Below are 21,867 nucleotides of genomic sequence, written 5' to 3' on the forward strand. Positions count from 1 at the left end.
TTGCCACTTGGATGTCATGTGGTCGCCATCTAGTTGTCATGAAAAACTAGTCGATCGGGTAAGTTTCAGAAGGATACTGGCCAAATTCTGATTTTTCCACTATGTGGTAAACTCAAATAAAATACTGTGATGATCACTTGGTCGCTGATGCATACTCGAGTGGAAGAGGCTGTGATTAATCGATCGTAGTTCTAAGTAACTTTACGTATCATGGCAAATTCCAGAAATGTCTTAATAGATTTAGAATAATATGATGGATTTGCTTATAGCAGAGTAGCACTGTGATCGCCGATCTACTGTACTATATTAAGTCTGTTACTTGACATACGTACGGTTGAATTATCGTAGTCTGTTCCACTCAGGACTTATAATACTAAGTAGAGAAAACAAGGAAATTTTTTTAAGGAAACTTCGGAAACAACACGGTGAAAAAACTCAACAAGTGTGATTGACAATAGAATTAGAAGCTTTACAACATTATTCGTGACTTAAGAGAGTATTAGGATGAATAGAGAAATATTAAAATTCATCTAATGTTGCCTGTTCGTCTTCAATGCTTTAAAGCTTCTTATTCTAAGACGTTTGACGTCAGTAACAGTAATGATTTCTTAATTAAAAATATAATTCTTATAGTGTAATAATTTTTAAGGCAGCAGATGAATTTTAGTGATAGCAAGCAGCCATTTCGTCTACCAGAGATGTATCATTGAAAGTATTGTCATATTTAATTAATGTCCTATCTCAATTAGGGTCATAAAGATTGCTGAATCAAGGATACTCAGCATCCACTTTTACAGCAAGAGTCTCAATGTCAAGCAGGTTTGAGTCTTAGAAAGGAAGTTTAACAAAAGAAGGTTTTATGCTGCACTAATTTAACTTTTGCCCGACCAGCACATGTTAATCATGATAGTCACACGGCAACCACATGGCAATAGTATTCAAATTGCCACTTAGACGGCATATGGCAGCCAGTTGGCTTCCATGAATAATTTGTGCAGATCGGAATACTCAAAAATAAAAATCCGAAACTACTCATGCTGCCTTAAAACGAGAGTAGACAGAGAGTTGACTCCAACAATCCCCATCTCAATATCTACACCCTCAATTGTGCCTTAATTTACCGAAATTAATCTACTGTTACGACATTCGACTCAAACCTTTCGTCACCTCACAGTCCTTATGCAGCAGCAGTAATTTCTTCAATTCCGTCACTTCCTTTTTCAATTGTGATATTTCCTTCTGCGATCTATCATACTTATCACGTAGTGCTTGACTCTGTATTTTCATTTTATTTCGATACCGTCGTGCTGCAGCACGATTTCTTTCAACTTTTAAGGCAACTGAATCTGGCTTTGTATTGCTATTGCTACTACTATCACTATTTGCTGTTAGTGTTCGCTTTTTTGTACTTGATTCCCGTTCAGGTTTTTTGATTTCCAATGGCTTTAATTTTATTGAATTATTATTGCCATTGTTGCTTGATGTTACTCTTAATTTACTATCATCGTCATTATTGTTATTGTTAATTACAAAATTTGCTGGTGCAATGAGTGGAACCGTTTGTATAAGGATGGCGGGAAGGTTAAGTTTTGAGTCTGAATCCATTTTCATTCGTTTAGATCCATCAGTTGTTGTTGTTGTTGTGCCTGTCGGGTTATTATTTAGTATAATATTCTTTAATTTATCTTTAACACTTTCACTGGACTTCCCACTGTCATTAAGTGAGTTATTTAAATGCATTGAGGCTGTGCTTGTGAGTATCGGTGCAGCATAAATAATATTAGGTTTTGGTAGGAGAGGAATTGGCTGTTGATGTGATCGATCCACTAGATGATGATCATGATGATCTGTGATTGTATATTTAGGAATGTCAGGTGTTGTTGATAAATTTTCAGGCTCATCTTGTATAGGCAGGAGGACCTCGTGCTTTAATTTCTCTTCCTTAATAACACGTGATATAAAATCAGGTATAATTTGTGGTGTATGAAGTGTATCCTGATTTGACGATGGTGTTGTCAAGAATCCACAATGTTGATGATCATCACTTATTGCCTTCCGAAAACCCTCATCAAATGGATTAAGATTCTGGATGTATGGATCATCAAATACACGCAATTCCTCACATTTATTTAGAAGCCTAGTTGGCGTTGGTGTTTGATCAGCTGCAATTATACACAAAAAAGAATTAAGCTATATGTATCACTAATGTGGGAGAGTATGAAGGCATAAGACAACGACAAGGAAAAAAAAACTATTTTTTGACCTTTAAATTCACAAATTTTTTTCATCTTCCCTTCTTAATACTCACAGAAGCTTATTGTGGCATCTTTCGATGGAATTTCTAAATTTAATTTATTATGCTTCACTTGTCGATGAGCTGATAGATTTTGTTCTGTATAGAAACTCATTTGACAACCAATCTCGTTGCAATGAAATGTCTCACTAACATCGTCATTCATTTGTAGTACGGATTAATAAAAAAATAGTTTTTTTTTTCTCTTCTTGTGCTACGAGTAAAAAAAAAATAATGTAGAAGGAACGAAAATCAAAACAAAACACATAAGAGTGAGTTTATGACACATACTGAATTAGTATAAACTGTTATAAATGTTGAGCGGAGCGCTTTTTGTGATTTTTTTGTTTGCAATTCTATGCTGACTTGGAGATTTTTTTGAGAATTTATAGACGGTCGACCTTGGTTTAGATTGTCATGATTGGGAAGCATTAGATGTGTTGATGTTTGACTGTCTATATGGTGCAGTTAAAATTTTATTAAGATTTAGCTATGAACATATAACATAGAGCTATAACATATCTATAACAATAAAAATGTTTAGGGTTGGTGTGTCTAGGCCTAAATTTGTAGATGTAGGAACGAAATAAGGGTGAAAAAATTAACATTTTCCGGGGAGGGGAATTGAAAAATTCTATTTAAAAATTAACTTACTAGATATTTAATTTATTTATACCAATATAAAAATATATTCTTCATAAAATAGTGGGAGGTTTTTTTCAAACATATCCCCGATAATGCCATAATTATGTTATAACCATACGCCCAAAAATCATAATCGACTGCTTCACTAAAGTGGATTATCTCGCATTCGGAATATGTGTCTAAATATCTCTAAATGGCAGCCAGGGGTGCGCCCAAGGGACTCACTTCATCTTCTTAAAATGTCCATAAAAACACATGGTGTAGAAAAGGTAAAAATGTGGGATTTAACTAGATTTGGTGAAATTGTACGGAATGAGGTGGTCTCCTTGGAGTCACGCTAGTAAATGTCTAAAAATTATCAAAAATGTGGCATTACTCTGATTAGGGGTCAGAGGCCGCTTTTTCACCCCATGTGATCCGGGGCAGTATTGATATATGAACTATTTAATAAATACGGCAGTAAACTAGTCTGTCCGACTACATGATTCTCTGCTACGTGTCTGACTACCATGTCACGTCCAATAACTTTAAGGGTCTTCAAAAGAAGTAGAAGTTAAATTGAGTTAGCCATGGCTCACTAAGAATCAATCAAATTTTGTATGAAATGTTAAACTGCACAAGTTTTAACATAAAAAAATTCATGCAAATTTTATTTGATTTTTAGCGAACCGGAGCGAACCTAAATAGACTTCAACGTCTGTTTCCAAATATTTTAATAAAACTGCATCGAATTATTTCCATTTCCTCAAAAACCGCGTTCAAACATGTTGCATAAAATGCTCCATAAGCTCTCAAAAACTTCCTCTCAGAGACTAAAAATTGAGAGCTTTTCATTCATCGCAGAGAATAAAAATTATCCTTTCGAGTGCTGTATAGGAGGAAGGAAAAGTTTTTCCAAAATCGGAAAAAGAATCGATCAGAAGTGAAAAAAGGACGAAAAAAATCCGTGTTGTGATGAAAATTATTAAAATTTAATAAATTAATTCAAATTTAAGTGATTTAAAATCAATTATTGATGATTATGTGCTGTGTATGGTCACAAAAATGTGAAAATTAGTGACAATTATGAGTGAAAAGTCGTGAAAATGTACCACAAAAAATAAAAATTTTCCTTCTTTTTGTCGCTATAAGCAATGTCGCAATGCAGATGAAAATTAGTCTTTAAAATCAGTGCTAGAGTTATTGAAACCTTAAGGATAATTAAACAATTTTGAAAGTTGATTTGTATTGAAAATTAATCACTTTAAATTATGCAATTTGGAATGTCTCAAATGGGACTTAAAAGTGATAAATTTTCATACAATTTTCTAGGTCACAAAGAGTAGCAAAAAGTTTTTCATGTCAATTTTCATTTTTTTTTTTATTATTTTTCTTCTCCCTTCGTCCAACTTAACCAACTTCTCTCCTTTCTCTTGCCACTCTCTATTTTCTCTCACGACAATCCCGCGCGACTGAGAAAAATTGCAATTCTTTCTTTTTTTATTAGTTTGCCTCTCACTCGCATGCTTTTGCCAGGCTTATTTATTTATTGTTGATTTCTTGATGCGAATACATTACGATTCGTTCATTCTCCCGTCTATTCGTGTGTCTCTTCATTATTTTTAGATAAAAATACAAAATATTTTCTGTGACTCTTGTGGCTACACAAAATTTTGGTCAAATGAGTCAAATGGAATGAGAATTATTCTGATTAAGAAGTGAATTAAACAAGTGACAAATGATTTGTGGTCAAATTGCATAAATATTTAGGAATTTCTGTTCCTTCTTTCTTTATTTTTCGAGAATTTATATGAAGCTATAACCAGCCATAAGAATGTAAAAATTATGACTGCAATGATTAAACAAATCACGAAATTTTTGTGAAGTGAAAAAAAAAAAAGTTACAAAAAGAAAATTAAAGTCAGTAAAGCAAGTCAAATAGAATTTTGTAATCAACGAGACAGCACACAGTTGGACTTATCATCATGTATAGGGATAAATTGTCAACAAATTGGCTAATCATTTCAATTGGTAAGTAAAGCAAGTGATTAAGTGGCAAATGAACAATCTTTTTTATCTCGAAAATTACCCCAAGTGGTATGGAAATTTTTTCGAAATGGATATAAAATTTCCGTCGGCAGTCTAAAATGCTTTTATTTGAGCTACTCACAGTGCGAGTCATTAAAAAAAATTAATGATCGTGAAAAAGTTTTTCATGTTTTTAATCAAAAAATTGTAATCCGAGCTGTGAATCGCCATATTGTGGACTGTTAATTAATTGGTATAATTTACTATTTCATGGACCAAATCTAAATAGATAGCAATGTCCAGGGGTGGGTACAATCTGAAATGTTTCAAAACAGGACATTCTAAGTTTTTTAGTGGGATTTATGAATTTATTAAAATCTCTTCTTTCTTTAGTTTAGAAATTTTTTGACGATAAAAGATTTTCACATTAAAACACCCATGCTTATTCCGTCACTGACAGTGTCTCTCCCGAAGAGCACACCATGTTCATTAGGGCACCGTTACGTGGTTGTATATTAATGGTAACCCGAGCAGGTAAAGAGCATACTCTCAAGAACGGAGTAAGCTAATAGCATTGCAACAAGATCTGAAGAGCAAGACCTCTTTGCCTGTTGGGGCAAGATAAAGTTGCTCTGATGGCATCGATTTTGACTCATTTCCACGGCGAAAGATACGGCTCGGGTTTACACCTCAGGATTTAGATCAATTTTGAAAGTGAATTTGAATTTGAGACAACCAAGAAACAATATCGAAATATTAGGTCCTAATTAGATTTTCAGTCTAGTCAAACACTCGCTAAATTCAATTAGAATACGCCACCTTGTTGACAGCAAGACGCAGGAATGACATGATGTCTACGTGACACCTGTTTTCGACTCATTTATAGAGCGAAAATTTAAATTTGCCGCATGGTAGTGCATAATCGGTAAACACACGATTTAGAAAAGGTTAAAAGTTCTTCCTTAAAATAGAATAAATCTGGTTTTAGATCGAAATGAATTTAGCTTCAAACCGGATGTAAAGTCAATATTTCAGAATCACGTCAATCTCGTCATTTTCACGCCATATGCTTTTCCAGCTAACATTTTGATGCCGGTGTTCCTTGCCGGGTATTCTAAAATCCACTAGAGTCCATTTATAAAACGATACATCTTCCTGTCTTTAGTATGTCTCTAGGAACAATGCGATATTTTATCGCTAAGAATAATTACAAGACTTAATGTGTAGCTTCATGAATTGCTCATCATTCAGTAAATAAACAAATAAACCACAATTCAGAAATAATGAAGTGAAATTTAATATGGAAATTAATTGTCATTATTTCCCTCCGCAATGAATATGTCGCAATTATTTAATTGATTGAGGTGTAATAATTAAACACTATTATTCAATATCTTCTTCAAGTTATTTGTTCAATATTTGATATCGCCTCATCTGACAACTGCTTTCCATGTAAGTTGAAATATAAATTATATCTTGTGAATTTTGGGAGTGTTTTGTGATGTGACAAATGTGGAATTTTTAAGAAGATTAAGTTCTATCTTAGCTGTTTATTGCAGTTTTTTGGCACTATATTTTCTGAAAAGATTAAGCAAGCATCACAGACAGGCTATGAATTTTGGCTAAAACAAGAATTAATTAAAATTGAGAATTTCTGCTAAAACTTAATCAAATTTGATTAAGCCTTAATGATTATGTCAGCTAATGACCTCATTACTTATCAGACAATATAAAGCAGTGCTGGGCAATCTTTGTGCCGTGGTACTCTGGTATGCCGTACATCTCAGGTGTGCTGCGTAATATTTTTTCCAGGTGTCCCATGATCTATGGTACAAAAAAGGTTGTCCAGCACTGACATAAAGCACTATATCACCCGAGTGGATAACTTGACGTAATGTCTGGCTAAGATCCAGACCTGCTCTTGACGAATGACATTATCTTCGGAACTTTCCATTAAATATAGCATTAGTCCACTTCTAGTCAAATTATCTAGTAAAGAACATGCTTTTATGACCCAGAAAGACCCCCACGGTTCCTAAAAGCGGTTTCTTTGGCTGTCAGGATAACCAGTCTGATTCTGATTATGTCAATTTCTCCACTTGGGTTACATTTCGTTTGATAAGCAATTTACAAACGTTAATCAGGTCGATTTAAACTCAAGCGTACAAGTAATTAGTTTCATTTTGGCAAGTTATATAACCAAATATGAGTGGGAGATCTCGAAAATCCTCACACATTAAACTATCATTAGCCAAGAAACACATATAATGCGCAGCAATGGATCTTAAGTTCTGAACAGCTAAAATTTATGTATTTTTATAGATGACAAGTTAAATCATGTCTAATGATTTCAAAATTCATCTTAAACTTGATCAAAAATTCCACATTTCCACATTTCTTGTAAATTTCCAGCTCCATTCATCCACTCTACTATTTACTACTAATTTCATACCAATCTACATACTAATTCTCCGCCTAATTGTCAATTTTTTGGATTTAATTTGCATTAATGATAAAAACAATTTTCTGTAGAAATTATTCATCCTATGCTGTATTCGCCAATAATAACTTAATGAATATTTACATGGCAATTGTGTGATTTGAATAATGTTTAATTTGTGCTATAAAATACAGGGTGTGAACCGATTAAGGCTTCATGTTATGGTTTTATGTATAATAAAGTTCATTTGTACTTAATTGTAAATAAATTGTCTATTTTATGGAAGATGGGTAGTTTTAAGAGTTTGATGAGTTAATAACAGTTATTGTGTAAATTTTGGTAATTAAATGTAATGGGTGATGTGTGAAAGGATACTGAAATCTGAGATGTTGAGCAATGTTGTCCAAAATTGTTTGTGCCATTGGACACTTGGTGATGAGCCACAATCTAGATCCGAAACTTGATGCGGTTCATGTCATTTATACAATATTGTACCGCGAAACATAGTATGAACAACACTGATATAGAGCCTTATGTATATGAATCTGCCAGTCGAAAACTATGGCCTCTATGGACAGGAAGTCAGATAACAAACTTAGAATCTGTAAACATTTGATTTGTAAGGACTTGGGTTCGATTTTCATTCTCTAGTAGATAAAGGACTTGTTCTCTAGAGCAGAGCAATGCTCAAGATTCAGGCTTGTCTACTTTATTTGAGATGAGCAAGCTCTCGAGAGCTGTCAGTTAGCGATTGTTACTTCAACTATTGCCAATAATACTTTTAATCTCTATTCTCAATATAACAATTTGGCTAAGAGATCCAATATCTAGCCTCATACTGGAGTGACTCTGATTTTGGATCTAAATTTGGGCATCATTGGATTCATCAAGTGCAAAGGCATTCTATAGAAGCTTTTGAATGGTTCAACAGATCAGTGATCTAAGTGCCGATTTTGCTTTAAGCAAACCCAATATAATATTCAATTCTATTGAATCTAAACCGAATCCGGCATCATGTCAGAGTCATGCGAACCTCGTGCTGGATTTTCTATCAATTACCCGACTTGTACTATTTGGGTTTTGGCACTTAATATTAGTCAATATATCCAAAATATTCAAACATTTTATTTATGTTTTAAAAGTCTGACAAATCCCAAATATATAGCTATACATAGCATAAACAAAAGGTTTTGATGACTCCACCTCTGATTGCTTCCAATGTTCCTCGTTATGACCCAAAAAACATTCGATTAAAATCCAATAAAAAAATTATGTTAATAAAAATTCACACGATTCTCGCATTATTCAAACCATAAACCTTCACTTTGTATTCTATTTGCCTACATATCATATGAAAATATCCAATTCTACTGCTAAATTTAGCCTTCAAAAATATAAAATTTTATATCCATTCTGTCTATCAATATATAATCTAAAGTGCTACGATATTTTCAATCAATCGGTGGTAATTAAATACAAATTTATCCACACATTTACGGTTCATGCAAGCTAAGCTCTGTAAATGACACAGACTTCTTTATTCTCACTTTTTAAAATCTAAAAATATTATTTTTTTTTGTTACTGAATTATAAATACATATCTGAAGAGTGTATAGACGTGAGAAGAAAAAAAAATTGTGAATACAAACAAACAGCATGTGACAAACTCTTTCTCTATACTTTTCACTGCTCAATGAGCATTTCCTGAGCATGAGAGTTTAGGGAAAAATTGAGTAAAATGAGTTAGCGGTGCTTTAAATATTGTAATTTAAATCACTGTTAATTGCATGAGATTGGATATGAAATAGAAATAGTCAGTTATGGAAATAATTTAATTATGGTTGAGGAATTTAATTATTGACAGCAGAACAGATGGTGTGGTGATAATGGAATTATGATACCGCTTTTTTGCATTGATTTCTATGGCTTTTGTAAAACAATTTGTGTTGTTCGTCCAGACCAGGGATGAAGTCAGAAATTTTTTACCCGAAAAATCCTAGTAAATTTCAAAAAAAAAGAGGGAGGGGATTGAACCCTAAACATCCTTCCCCCCAAATACGCCTCTGGTGCAGACAGAAGGTGGAGTTCATTGTCTTTAAGTAGAAAATAGAAACAAGCTATATGAATGGGAATAGAGTCAGATAGGAAGCGCTTTGTAATGGTCTAGGCTCCAAGTAGGGGAATGGTTTCTCACACATTTAGAAGGAAAGATGGAGGGATTCGCATTTTTGCACAAATTGAAGAATGTTTCTCCAAAAAGGAAAGGGAAGAGAAAGGCTTGGAGAACTAAATGCTTTTTGAGTATGCCCCTGTCATAATGTGTTTCGAGGTGCATGCAACTACTCCATAAACTATACTATCTCTAACAAAAGTGAACTTTGATTAAGTCAAATGAAATTTGGTGCGTAGGTTATTGTTATTCGAGGGGCATGCAACTTTGCTTATTTTATATTAAGTTTAAGTTTGATACATTTTGGAAAAATGGGTTATGCAGCTACATTAAACTTATATCTGAGTCATTAAGCCGAAGATCATCAGTGAAAACTGCGCTTTTGCCCAACAGGAAATTTTTTACTGGATGAAACCATTTTGATCATTTTTGGAAGAGTTTCACGCCATTGCCCCCAGCAGACAAAGAGCTTGTTCTCAATAGCAAAGTAAACTGAAACCTCTCGGCCATGCTCATCTAGCATAGTTAAGTAGTATTATCTACATACCTTAGTATTATCTACATCTCACCAACGTACCACGCCACACAAGTTGACTATCACTCTTCTAAACCAATTAAATCAACCATAAATCTATCATCAAAAACATATTTTGATGACTCAAAAAATTCCTGACATATTCATATTCATACGTATGCAGTTGAGTAAGCAAATATTTTTCAATTTCACAAATCTGAAAATAGCCAAACAGTTTCAATCACTTACTTCGCATTGAATATGAATACATCATGAGTGGAAGGAAGAGAATATTAAATGATATAAATACGCATTCACTTGAGGAACTTGTCATTTGGAGTATAAACACAAGCTTCAAGTTGGTTTATTGCCATTCGGTAGATGAAATATTGAGTTTATTGACTGTCCACAAACTGACTGGATCTGTTGTCAATTATGAATTTCAAGCCTCAAAATTGAGCACGAGCATTTCAATTTCATTCCTCAAAATTTGTTTATTTTTCTTAGAGTTGAATGAAGAAAAAGTAAAACTGCTGACAGCAACTTCATTTAAAAGCTTCTCTCATGCTTCCGCTTTTCTCACTAATGTTTATGTTTTCTCATCTATAGTCACACACTGAACAAAAAAAATGATAGAAGTTAGTTAATGTTTATGAATTTTTCTTTCTCTGTTTGCTTTTTATAGACGCTCTAAGAGATAATTCAGATGTAATTAAAAAAATCTTTTAAACAAGTCAATATTTAGCTACATTTGGCAAATGAGTTAATTTTTATTCGAAGAAATAATCGTAAAGTAACTACAACATAAACTATGGTTAAGTGAGGAATTTTGAATGATTTTTAAGAAAATTTGGGAGTTTGTAATATTAGGGGACAAACACTAGGGGTATGGTAAGGGATTTGTTACTAAAAGTTTGCAATTTTTAATTAAGTCACTGTGTATCCCTAACAGGCATAGAGCATGAATACATAAATAAACGTGATTTTGAGCATGCTCTAGAAGTACTTAAACAAGTTTTACTCTCTAAACCTACTAGAAGAGCATGCTCTTGAGCGTAGACTACTTACTTGTTAGGGAACCATTCTCTGAACCATACTAATTGGAATGCCTTCTGTCTGTAAGGTGACACACTTCAATTCTCTGAGGCCATTGCCTTATTGAAAATGGCCTGTTTAGGGTTCTGTAAAAGTAAGATATTCTGAATGACAAGTTTTTAGTCAAATCAGTTGATTCTACAGTGAATGGACAACGTATCGTCAAACTTATGGCAACTCTGGTAATGCCTTACAAATGGACAACTCTGTGTGCCTTCAACACTTCTTCAAAAAATCAAATATAAATGATTTTCCAATAGTTTTTACTACAGAGTATAGTATGAGAAAAATAGTTTGAGAACAATTGAACTAGTTCCATATTTTGATGATTTCCGCAACATTCTGATTTATGTCAACCTTGACACATGTACAAACTACCAAGTGATCCACGCGAACTTTTTCATTTTCCGGCACTTTTCAATCAATCTGATGCCTATAATTGATTATTTTTCCATAACTCATCATTAAGCGTACCTTACCTGAATTGATATATCACACAATAAAGCACAATGTAGTTGTTATCCTGTCAAAAACTATCATTATTATACCCTGACATTTTCAGCTTGAAGATTGTCATCGAATTCGATTAGAAAAATGTTTATGACTCGGATTTTCTGTGCTGTTAAAATTCAATAAAAAATAAAAATCACAAACAAAGAGCTTTTTGTGTAGCTTTGACTCATAATTAAAATAAACAGAGAAATAAAGAAATGAAGATCGATAATTAGACATTGCGCTTGATTGAATTATTTCACATTTATGGTTGAAGTGAAAAAGAGGCTAGCAAAATAGAGAGACTAATTATAAACAAAGAGTGAAATTGAAAATTTCTAAATGTTTATAGAATGTAACGATTATGAGCAACTCGACAGGGGTTATGAGGATGTTAAGCGCATTTTATGGTTGTAATCAGAGTTGTCAGATAGGTGCCTGTGGGTAGGTGCCTAGCTGTATCATGGTAGCTTTTGACTTTGTCTAGGCATTACCTATGAAAAGGCAAACAAATTTGCCTACTCGTAGGCTTACCTGGCAAAGGCATCTGACAGGCACTGCCTAGCCAAAGGCAATAGTTTTTGCCTTTGCCTAGGCGCTGCCTATAATAGACATGTCTATGCCTAGGCAAACCTAGCATAGATTTGAGTAGGTGCATGATTTTTTCTCATTATTACAAAAAACACTAGACACCTACCTAAATCTACGGTAGGTTTGCCTAGCCACAGGCATGCCTATTATAGGCAGCGCCTAGGCAAAGTCAAAAACTATTTGACAGCTATATGTCAGATTTTGCCTTTGGCTAGGTAAGCCTACAAGTAGGCAAATTTGTTTGCCTTTCAATAGGCAATGCCTGTGATAGATTTTTGCCTTTTATAGCAAATCGATAGGTGACAACTCTGGTTCTAATATTCAGGCTAGTGTCAATAAAACACTCACGAACTGAATATCGTGGCATGACAGTCATGTGACACTCATACGACACCCATACGACACTCATGTGACAACTATTTGGTAGTCATGAAGCAGCCATATGACAGTCATTACAACCATATGACAATCATGTGACAACTATTTGGTAGTCATGAAGCAGCCATATGACAATGATGAGACAGCCATATGACAGTCATTACAACCATATGACAATCATGTTACATCCATATGACAATAAAGAGACAGCCATATGACAGTCATACAACAGTCATGTAGCAACCATATGACTATCGTATCAAGAATAAGTCAATTTTAGGCGACTCCTTCATGGCACTGTTGTGCCGCTTCAGATTATTACATTCGTTCTGACTACCTAATTCAATAAAATTCTAAATTCTAGTCGATTACCTTCATTATGCTCACGATATTGCCAACTATGCCAATAATAATGGATATAAAATCTATTTCACTTTCTGTGCTAAATATGTGAATATTATTCACATAAAATATTTATTGTAATTTTTCATTATGATCTATTTTAAGTATATCATTTTCATTTATGTCTGTCTATATATTGTTTAATATCAAAGCGGAGTAGGAGAATTTACAACCTGTATGAATACTTTTTCTTTAATTTTTACGTGTATCAGGAATAGTAATGGCTGGTTTTGGAATTGAACAAAAGCAACGATGTAATTAAATTTGATTAATAGTTTAATTACTACTGGGAAGCACTAAGGTGTCAATGATATATTGAATCGACGATATATTTAGAAGTGTTTGAGGTCAGTGCACTTGGCATATCCAAAATAGCAATGATTATTGTTGATTTCGAATGTATAATTTACTCCAGGGGATAGTTTCTCGGGTATACCTTGAAGGGTAACTAGGGCAGTGCTGGACAACCTTTTATTTTGCGTGGCACACCTTGATGGTAAACCTTGATTGAAACCGGACATGACATACGGTTCATGGCATTTTCAGAAATGCTTAACAGCATACTAGCTTGTCGCGACACACAGCTTGCCCGGAAGGCACATGAAAATTGAGCCACAGACCATCTTGATTCTGTCTTGAAGCCAGATTTTGAATCATTTCTATACCATAAGCCTTTCGGGTTGGATATGAGGAGACAAATTGTCTAGGGAAGAAGTGTACCATGAAACTAAAAGGTTGCCTACCACTGCTTTGTATCCCAAATTCTTTGAATACCATTTAATCAACTAACTGACCAATAAACATGAATCATATCCTGGGTGTAAGGATAAATGACCTATAAATTCTAAATCTCAAAAACACAAAAAGTAAAGCTCAAACATACAAAAAAACAGTCAATAACTTCCATGCTTCCGTCCACAACTGAATAAAGCAAAAAAAAGTATATTTTAAAGCGATTATGTATTGTGAAAATTCAACTGAAACACTTTCCGACATTTCATGTCCATGTCCAGTGAGAAATGTATGTACACATAAATCACTTCCCTCTGTGAGGTTTCATTGAATTTCTACTTGACGAAGCTAAATAAAAATGAGATCGATCGATAAATTATTCACATTAATTGACATAAAACAAGCGGACTTTGTTGAGAGTTTTTCAACTTTTATGTATGAATTAGTTCTATCCTAATTGAGGGTTGTGCATTTTTGATGAGTTAGATTATGAATTTTTCATTATCGTCAATCATGAAAAAGGAAGTATTTTTGTGAGTAATCGGTGATTTATTTAAGAATTAAGTGATTTAAATTTTAATGAAGGTTGTGGGAAAGGTGGGAGGATTTAGAAGCGGATAGCTTGTGTCCTTGAACTTACTAATCCGATTGGAACACGTGTTTCCCATGTAGCCAAATGGTGGTTACATGACGGGAAGGCGAACAGGGGGCCATTGCAGCATTTAGAGTTCGTCAAAAGCTGGATCTTTCTTTAGATAACTTCTGCCATTTTCTAATTTCCAGCACTTTTGCATCGCTGTTCACAAAGTAATCCCATGAGATCTTCGGTCTACCTCGAAAACTAGTATATGGCAATTAGTGCTTTCAATTCCGGTATTGATTTGTATCTAATCCTGGGGTTCAGTAAATTCTGATCCCGGAATCGAAAACCCAAATGGCAACCAACTGACTGCCACGAATAATGTGTGCTGATCGGGTTAGTCTGAGCATTTATCCATAAGTTCACATAAAGCAACAATTCCCTACTGATTCTCTGATTCCATGCCAGTCTTTCTGATGACAGGACATACATAACCCATTAAAGTGTCACTTCCATTTTCCCACATCTCATTTGGATGTCCAACAACTTTTCCAAACAAGATTGAAAGTCTTCAGCGCAGTGTTATGACCGAAATGTACATGGACTTAGTGCAGTGGTGGACAATCTTTTTTGGATCATGGCACGCCAGGATACCGCCACACACAGGTTCCCCACCTCTGATTTAGTATCTCTCAACAAAAACCTAAATTCAATTACTATCAATCTTCCTCTAAAGTCATTAATTTTTCACAACAAAAGGAAGTATATAGTAAAATATAATCTACACATATGGTAACAATCATCGAGTCTCCGACATTAACATGCTGTTTGATTTAATGAATATTTTCTCACGTCATCACTTTAAGCGGATTTATTCTTTTTTTTTTTTTTGCTTTCCTTTACATCCTCGATTTACTCTAAATATTATGTGATCAACGCACATGTATAGTCTGTGCATTTTTTTGAGAAGGGAAATTTGTTGTTATTGATGTGAGAATCATGTGATGTAAAAATATAAACAAGCTGTAAATCAGAATTATGCATTTGATAACAATACTTATGGGAAGTTTATTTTTGTGGGTGATTTGGGATTTTAATTGGTGAAGCTTATCGTGGTTTTCAATATCCGGCCGGCTGGCAGTAGCGTATCAAGAAATTTTTTTAAGGAGAGGGGCTCCAGTCCCCAAATGGCTCCCCTTCTGGCTGTGCGCCAGTCGAAACCAAATTAAGTTCGCAGAAATTTGTCAAAAATTGATCAAAATTTGTATAAAATTTTATACTTCACAAGAGTTTGCAGAAAAAATTCCATGCAAATTTTAATCAATTTTCAGCAAGTTTTTAATGAATCGATCCAAATTTAACTCGATTTCGATCTATAAATTTAGACAGAATACATATTATGAACATAATTACCAGTTTGCCTCATAGAACTGCACTTAAAGCTGTATAAAACCAGCTGAGTAGCAAGAAACAACAATAAACTGTCTGTTTATAAACAATAGAATTGCTGCCTTACTGATCAACATTATAAAATTTACTAACCATATCCACATTTTTTTTAATCTCTTTTCAATGCCTTTCCCATTGGCTTTATCAACTAACCAACTAACCAACAAATCAGTACTTTATGGATTTTTATGTCTATGGATAATTCCACAAGTATCAGCAGAGTGTCAAAGTAAGAATGTTTTAATTTATTTCATTTTATTGACTAAAAACATGCTTAAATGCGCAATTTTATGCTGAAAAAATAAAGAATTTTTTTATAAAAAATACCAAAATGTGATAAACATTATAATAATGTAACTAACTAACTTTTTTTTACCTTCCTTTCATGACCAAGAAAATATAAAAAAAAAGAATCCAAAAAATATTTTATTTTATAGAAATGAAAATTCGGTGATTTTTAACATTTCCATTAGTTGAATCTAGTTGAAAATATAGAATTAGAATATTTTAATTATTAAAAAATTTCAATTATTACACAAAAATGTTAGTTACAGAAGTGAATATTCGCAAGATTCTAAACTTCCTTTCCTTTTTTTACATTAATTCATTATCATTTCCAATTCCGTTTTTGCATGCGAAAATATCTTTTTTTACTTCTTTTAATTTGATTTAATCAATTTCTTTTGAGCGGAGTTCCTCAAAGAGTTTTCATCTTTCTCTATTTCATGCTGTAATTGAAAACTTTTTTGATTAATATTTTACTTCGGAATTTACTGATTGTATGTATTTACAGAGGATTCTCAGTTATGCTTCAACTATTCCAATTAAATAATTGAGAATTTGATTTCTTTTACATTTCAAATGAATTTTTAAATTTCAAATTTTCTTTGAATTTCATAGTTTATGAGGTTGTTTATTACTAGTTTAAACCTTAAAAATAGCAATTTGATTAATTTATAAATCAGAATATTAAAGTAAAATTTGTGGTAATAAAATATTACAGAATTGCAGGAATAATGTATTTAAATCAAATCGAAATTATGCAACACCTGCTTTAATTAGCATTTTATGAATTTCAAAATTTTAATCGAATTCTAATGAAATTTACAGGAAATGTTAATCAAATTATATTAAACAAATTATAGATTATTATTCAAATTATAGACAAAAACATGAAATAGAGAATAATGAAGCTTTAATAGCCTTTATTTTTTTTGATAAAATGTGAGTGCTTTGGGATTTTTTCGGCTCGAAACTTTTGATTACACATTTCGAAAATTCTAAGGATAACCACCGCCCCCTCTCCCGTCTGAACGTAGTAAGTGAATGGCCGCTAATGTGAGACGAGACCAAACTTTTATAACAAAACATGCAATTTATTAGATGATTTTCTTAATGCTAATGTTAGACGAGGCCAAGAATTTTTTAGTAAAGTTTAAAATTTTTATAACAAATGAATATAAACATGCAAGTTAAAGCCAAAAATGGAAGTTCTAAAGTCCAAAAAATTCCCAAAGCATCCACATCTTGTATCCATACCTTAATTTAAACATATCCGCTAATTATTATATCTTATATTTAAAGCTGTCCGCATTCATGAGCTTTTCTGAATATATTTTACTTATTTCCTTTTATTTTCTTCCTTTCATGCAAGTGATTATTTCATAATATATTTGCTTAACAATCAGCACTTTCACCCGACATAAGCTGCCATTTTTCAGTTTTCAGCCTTACACTCAATTTTAACCTCAGCACGCACATTTTCTCATACTGGATATTTTTGCTTGCTTTTAAATTTTACTCAGCTTATTCAAGGATGCAGAAAAGCTCATGCTATTGAATAAATGAATGTTATTGATAAATTTTAACTTTTTTTTTGTTCCTTTTCCTGAATCTATCACCAAAATAACATCCAACAATGATAATAATAATAAATTTTCATATTTTCAAACTTTTCCGTCAACAATTCTGCAAACAATTAGCACGTTCGATATATTGTTATGAGTGCGACTCATGGACAGATGCAAGATGTAAGGATCCATTCAATTATACGGCACTTCCACGCGATCAGCCACCTTTAATGACATGTAATGGATGTTGTGTCAAAATGGTGCGGCATGCTAAAACACGTAAGTTGGATGGAACTTGATTCTGATGAATTTTTTAACCTAAAATTATAATCTTGTTGGACATTTTTGATATTGCTTATATCCAAATGGATCTTTATTTCTGACATTCCAGCTTATGAGGTTGTAAGAAGGTAATTTGATATTTTTTAGACAATTTATATTTTGTATCCTAATTGGTGAGACTTGAATTGAATTTGATGTTAATTATTTATCAAGAAAATGACATGAAATTCTGCTTTGGATTTGAAATGTGTCAATATTGTGGATATTTCTGAGGTTCTCAGTCGTATAATGATTGATTGGGGATTCACAATTTTTATGAGCAGAATGTCTACGGAGAAATGAGACTAGTTTCATGACAAGCAATATTTACACAATCTATGGTAAATATTTGATTTGCGTGTGTGACAGGAAATCAGTTCTTCTTTTCATAAGGACAGTTGGAAGTCTAAACTAATATGTTCATATACTATTTTGTTTATTTGAAAGTATATCTGCAAGCTTACTGAGTTCATTGCCTTAGTTAAGCTTGTTTTATACGATTTGAAGATTAAAAACGAGTGTCAGGTCTAATAATATTTCGTCTACATACATAAAAAATAATCATAAAATCCATAATATTAGTTTGCAACGTTTCGTCACGTTATACGTGAAGAATCTTCATGTATGTCTTATTGATATGCATAGCTTTGTGCATTAGTTTACTTCGCTAACTGTACAGATCAAATTTGAAAATAACTCTCCTCTTCCTCTGAATATGCTCCTTTTTATACGACATACAAATTTATAGACTTGAAGACAACTCAGCCTGGGTCTCGAGAATTGCCGATTCCTTAAGATTCTCATGGAGTCGGAACAATTCTCGGTTTCAAAAATTTGTTGAAATTAAAACCTCAGAAAATGCTTCAAAAAGTGTAAATTTTGAGAATCCTCAATTAGATCTTTTGCAAATTCAAATCCTTAATTTACCACAAATTTGTGGTATACCAACAATGTCGTGATTTCATGTCATTCGAATCTTAAATTTTTACAATAATAAAAAATCCATAAAACTTAGAGAATGAAGCTTTTTAAAGACTTTAAACTTTCAACATTTTTAAAAAGTTTCATTCAACTGAAAAATAATTTTATTTCCAAATCTAATGCATTTTTTTTATCTACTTCCATCGCCTTCTACGAAAATTATTAAAACTCTTCGTAATTAAAAGGTTGTGTACATCACAATTGCAGATAAACTTGTTTATGGTTGATGTAAGCTTTCATATCCAAAAGAAACTTTAACAATATTTTAAAAATTATTCATTTTAATAACGATAAACTTTTTTCTATCCGCTTGCTTAATTACAGCACGTGTGTATGCAGGAAAGTTCTGGCACTGGTCATATGGTAAGTTTTAATCACTTGGAACTAAAAGATGACAAAGTTACTAATTTAATTAAATTTTTTCTCTTTCTTCTATTTTTTCCCGGCAGTGCTTCTGTGAAGATGACTTATGCAACGATGGCATTAGTCTAGCGATGTTTTCGAAAAAGCAATTACTTTTTGTCATGATATTGGGTTTTCTAACAACATTTAATTACTTGAGAAATAGATAAAAGATTGTTGATTATTGAACTCTTTTTTATAATTTTTCTATTTCTATTTTTTAATTATTGCTTTGAAATTTTTTATTTAATTCTTAAAGCTGGTTGAGAAAAAAAAGTTTAGAAATTAATTAATTAATACAAAAGAAATGCTTGTGAAATTTATTTTGAAATTTTTTGATATGAGTGGAGGTTTTTGGAATGCGATGAGACAGCAATTGCTTAGTATGCTTCAATTAAGCGACTAATTTGCAGGAATTTGATAGTTTGACTTCAAATTTATAATAAAAAGTTGAATTTTAAAAGAATTTTAGAAATTCTTTTAATAAACTTTTAGAAATCAAATCTAAAATCTGATGAATTACGTTATATTAATTGATTTGTGGACTTTATGGATTCAATTTTAACAGATTGAGCCACATTAAGTTCACAATAATCACTACATTCAATTAAATACATCCTTTGAAAATAATATTTTCAATTTATTTGCGCACAAAAATGTAAACAAAAAGGGTGTAAAACTACAAAAAATTCAATTTAATTCAAATTTAAAATTTCCGTTAAATCGCAAATTTAACCAAAAGTTCCACTCGAGCAAAAATTTCCAAGGAAATTTCAAAAGAATTTCATCGTGAGCTTTATAATTAATTGATTAATTAAGTAAAATAATTGGCGATACGCTAATTAAAGTATATAAAAAAATTAGAAAAATTATTTTTTGATCTCAAAAAACTACTAAAAAATGATTTAAAAGTCAAAAAATCCAAAAATATTTAAACCTTATGAATGAAAATTTAATTTTTGCATGAACGCCATAAAATTTAAGATTAAAAAATTTTTAAAATGCATGAAAAATGAGCAAAAGACAAAAAAAATTTGCAATAATTCAGAATGTAACTTAAAGCCATAATCATTCAATAATAAGAGCTTGTCGAACATTAAAAAAAAATTGAATACAAAGCAAAATGCAGCAATTCATTCATCCATCCCTCCAGAATTATTAACTCGATCATTCATTGCATGACTGCAAAATAGATTAAAAAATAGAATGAAGAAATACGACAAAAAAAAAGCATAAAAATAAGCTTCAGCGCACACAAGCCAATTTTGGAGATGTTTCCTTTCTCGCTTAGGAGAAGTACAGTGAGCATCAGCATGAAATATTACATTTTTTACACAATCCATAATGATGTGAATTGAGTTACATGAAATGCTTTCGATTTAACATTCAAACGCGACATACAGCTGAGCTTTTTCCTCATTTAAACAAACATAAAAAATAGGAACGACAAAGAAGAAAAATGAAAAATTTTTACAGCGCATATCAAAATAGATGAAAAAAACGCAATTTCCTCTCTCTCTCTCTCTTTTGAATTTCCATTTCCATAATTTTTTTACAAAATATCCAAAATTGAATTTTGATTCCGCAAATATAAAATAAAAAACTTTGCTCATAAAAATTGATAGAATCGACGAATAATTTATAATTTTATCCATATTGGGTCTGATGACGATAAACTTTAAACAGCAGTCGTAAATATCAAAGTAGATCTAAATCATCCGACTGCCAAGCTTTATGTACAGGATTACATGTACAGTATAGTGAATTTTATTTTACAATTTTGATGCATCAGATTGAACTTTGCTGAATTAAGTTTGACTTTAGTAACTTTAAACGATTTTATTTCGATACATCAATTCAATTCAGCAGTAATTTAGGATATGCAGCTTTTTTGCTGAATAGTGCGAAATTCAGTCTTTTTTCATGAAAAATGCTAAATTGAGCTTTTTGCTGAATAATGCTGAATTCAATCTTTTTTGCTGAATAGTGCTGAATTTTGCATGTTTTTTGCTGAATAGTCTGCTATATAGCTAAATTCAGTCTGTTTTGCTGAATGGTGCTGAATTCAATTTATTTTGAATAATGCTGAATTCAATCTTTTTTGCTGAATAGTGCTGAATTCAGTATGTTTAGCTGAATAGTGCTGAATTCAGTATGTTTGACTGAATAATGCTGAATTTAGCCTGTTTTGTTGAATAATGCTGAATTCAGCCTGTTTTGCTGAATAATACTGAATCCATCATTTTGTACTAAATAGTGCTGAATTTCACATTCCATTCAATTCACAATTTCTTACATTTTTCAAACCATTAAATCAAAATCCCTAATTAAAGTTCAATCCAACGAATACAAAAGTTAACTTAGTTCCCTTTAACATCTTAATCAATGTAAATAAGAATGGGTCAAGGAGCTCTTAAAGTCTTCTTTAAACATTTTTACAATGTAAAGCTTTTGAAAAAATATAAATCAGCCACTCCAATTCCTCCTCTTTTCCGTCTCTGCAGTTCTCATGCGGATTTTTTACT

At 32.2% G+C, this 21,867-nt stretch overlaps 2 protein-coding genes across 5 annotated transcripts; one reads left to right on the forward strand and one right to left on the reverse strand.

Annotated features, from left to right (window-relative positions):
• Positions 1–317: 317 nt before the first annotated feature.
• On the reverse strand, positions 318–2,561 carry Atf-2 (Activating transcription factor-2). The gene is made up of 2 exons (XM_070652185.1): positions 2,309–2,561; positions 318–2,162 (listed from the first exon to the last, which is right to left on the reverse strand). Exons 1-2 carry the CDS (start codon positions 2,457–2,459, stop codon positions 1,138–1,140), a joined length of 1,176 nt encoding a protein of 391 aa, XP_070508286.1. The 5' UTR covers positions 2,460–2,561; the 3' UTR covers positions 318–1,137.
• Positions 2,562–3,801: 1,240 nt separating this feature from the next.
• qvr (protein quiver) lies at positions 3,802–21,275 on the forward strand. Of its 4 annotated transcripts, XM_070652203.1 has the most exons (8): positions 3,802–4,025; positions 4,544–4,948; positions 15,961–16,017; positions 17,771–17,917; positions 18,030–18,048; positions 19,126–19,168; positions 19,265–19,303; positions 19,390–21,275. In XM_070652203.1, exons 2-8 carry the CDS (start codon positions 4,903–4,905, stop codon positions 19,510–19,512), a joined length of 474 nt encoding a protein of 157 aa, XP_070508304.1. In that variant the 5' UTR covers positions 3,802–4,025; positions 4,544–4,902; the 3' UTR covers positions 19,513–21,275. The 4 variants fall into 4 exon arrangements, with proteins under 4 accessions (XP_070508304.1, XP_070508303.1, XP_070508306.1 ...); XM_070652202.1 differs by lacking the exon at positions 3,802–4,025 and having other exon boundaries at positions 4,266–4,948; XM_070652204.1 differs by lacking the exons at positions 3,802–4,025; positions 15,961–16,017 and adding an exon at positions 6,350–6,397 and having other exon boundaries at positions 4,274–4,948; positions 19,390–21,273.
• The last annotated feature ends 592 nt before the right edge of the window (positions 21,276–21,867 follow it).

This window comes from Chironomus tepperi, unplaced genomic scaffold (genome assembly GCF_022539635.2).
Source record: "Chironomus tepperi strain 1889 unplaced genomic scaffold, CSIRO-AGI_Ctep_v1 contig_479, whole genome shotgun sequence".
NCBI classification, from domain to species: Eukaryota; Metazoa; Arthropoda; class Insecta; order Diptera; family Chironomidae; genus Chironomus; species Chironomus tepperi.

Excerpts from the sequence above, each read along its gene's own strand:
- Atf-2 (XM_070652185.1), bottom strand. The coding sequence starts at position 2,459 with ATGAATGACGATGTTAGTGAGACATTTCATTGCAACGAGATTGGTTGT. Across the intron at positions 2,163-2,308 it reads AGATGCCACAATAAGCTTCT|CTGATCAAACACCAACGCCA; the intron begins GTGAGTATTAAG and ends GTATAATTGCAG.
- qvr (XM_070652203.1), top strand. The coding sequence starts at position 4,903 with ATGTATAGGGATAAATTGTCAACAAATTGGCTAATCATTTCAATTG. Across the intron at positions 4,949-15,960 it reads TTGGCTAATCATTTCAATTG|TACTTTATGGATTTTTATGT; the intron begins GTAAGTAAAGCA and ends CCAACAAATCAG. Across the intron at positions 19,304-19,389 it reads GTTCTGGCACTGGTCATATG|TGCTTCTGTGAAGATGACTT; the intron begins GTAAGTTTTAAT and ends TTTTCCCGGCAG.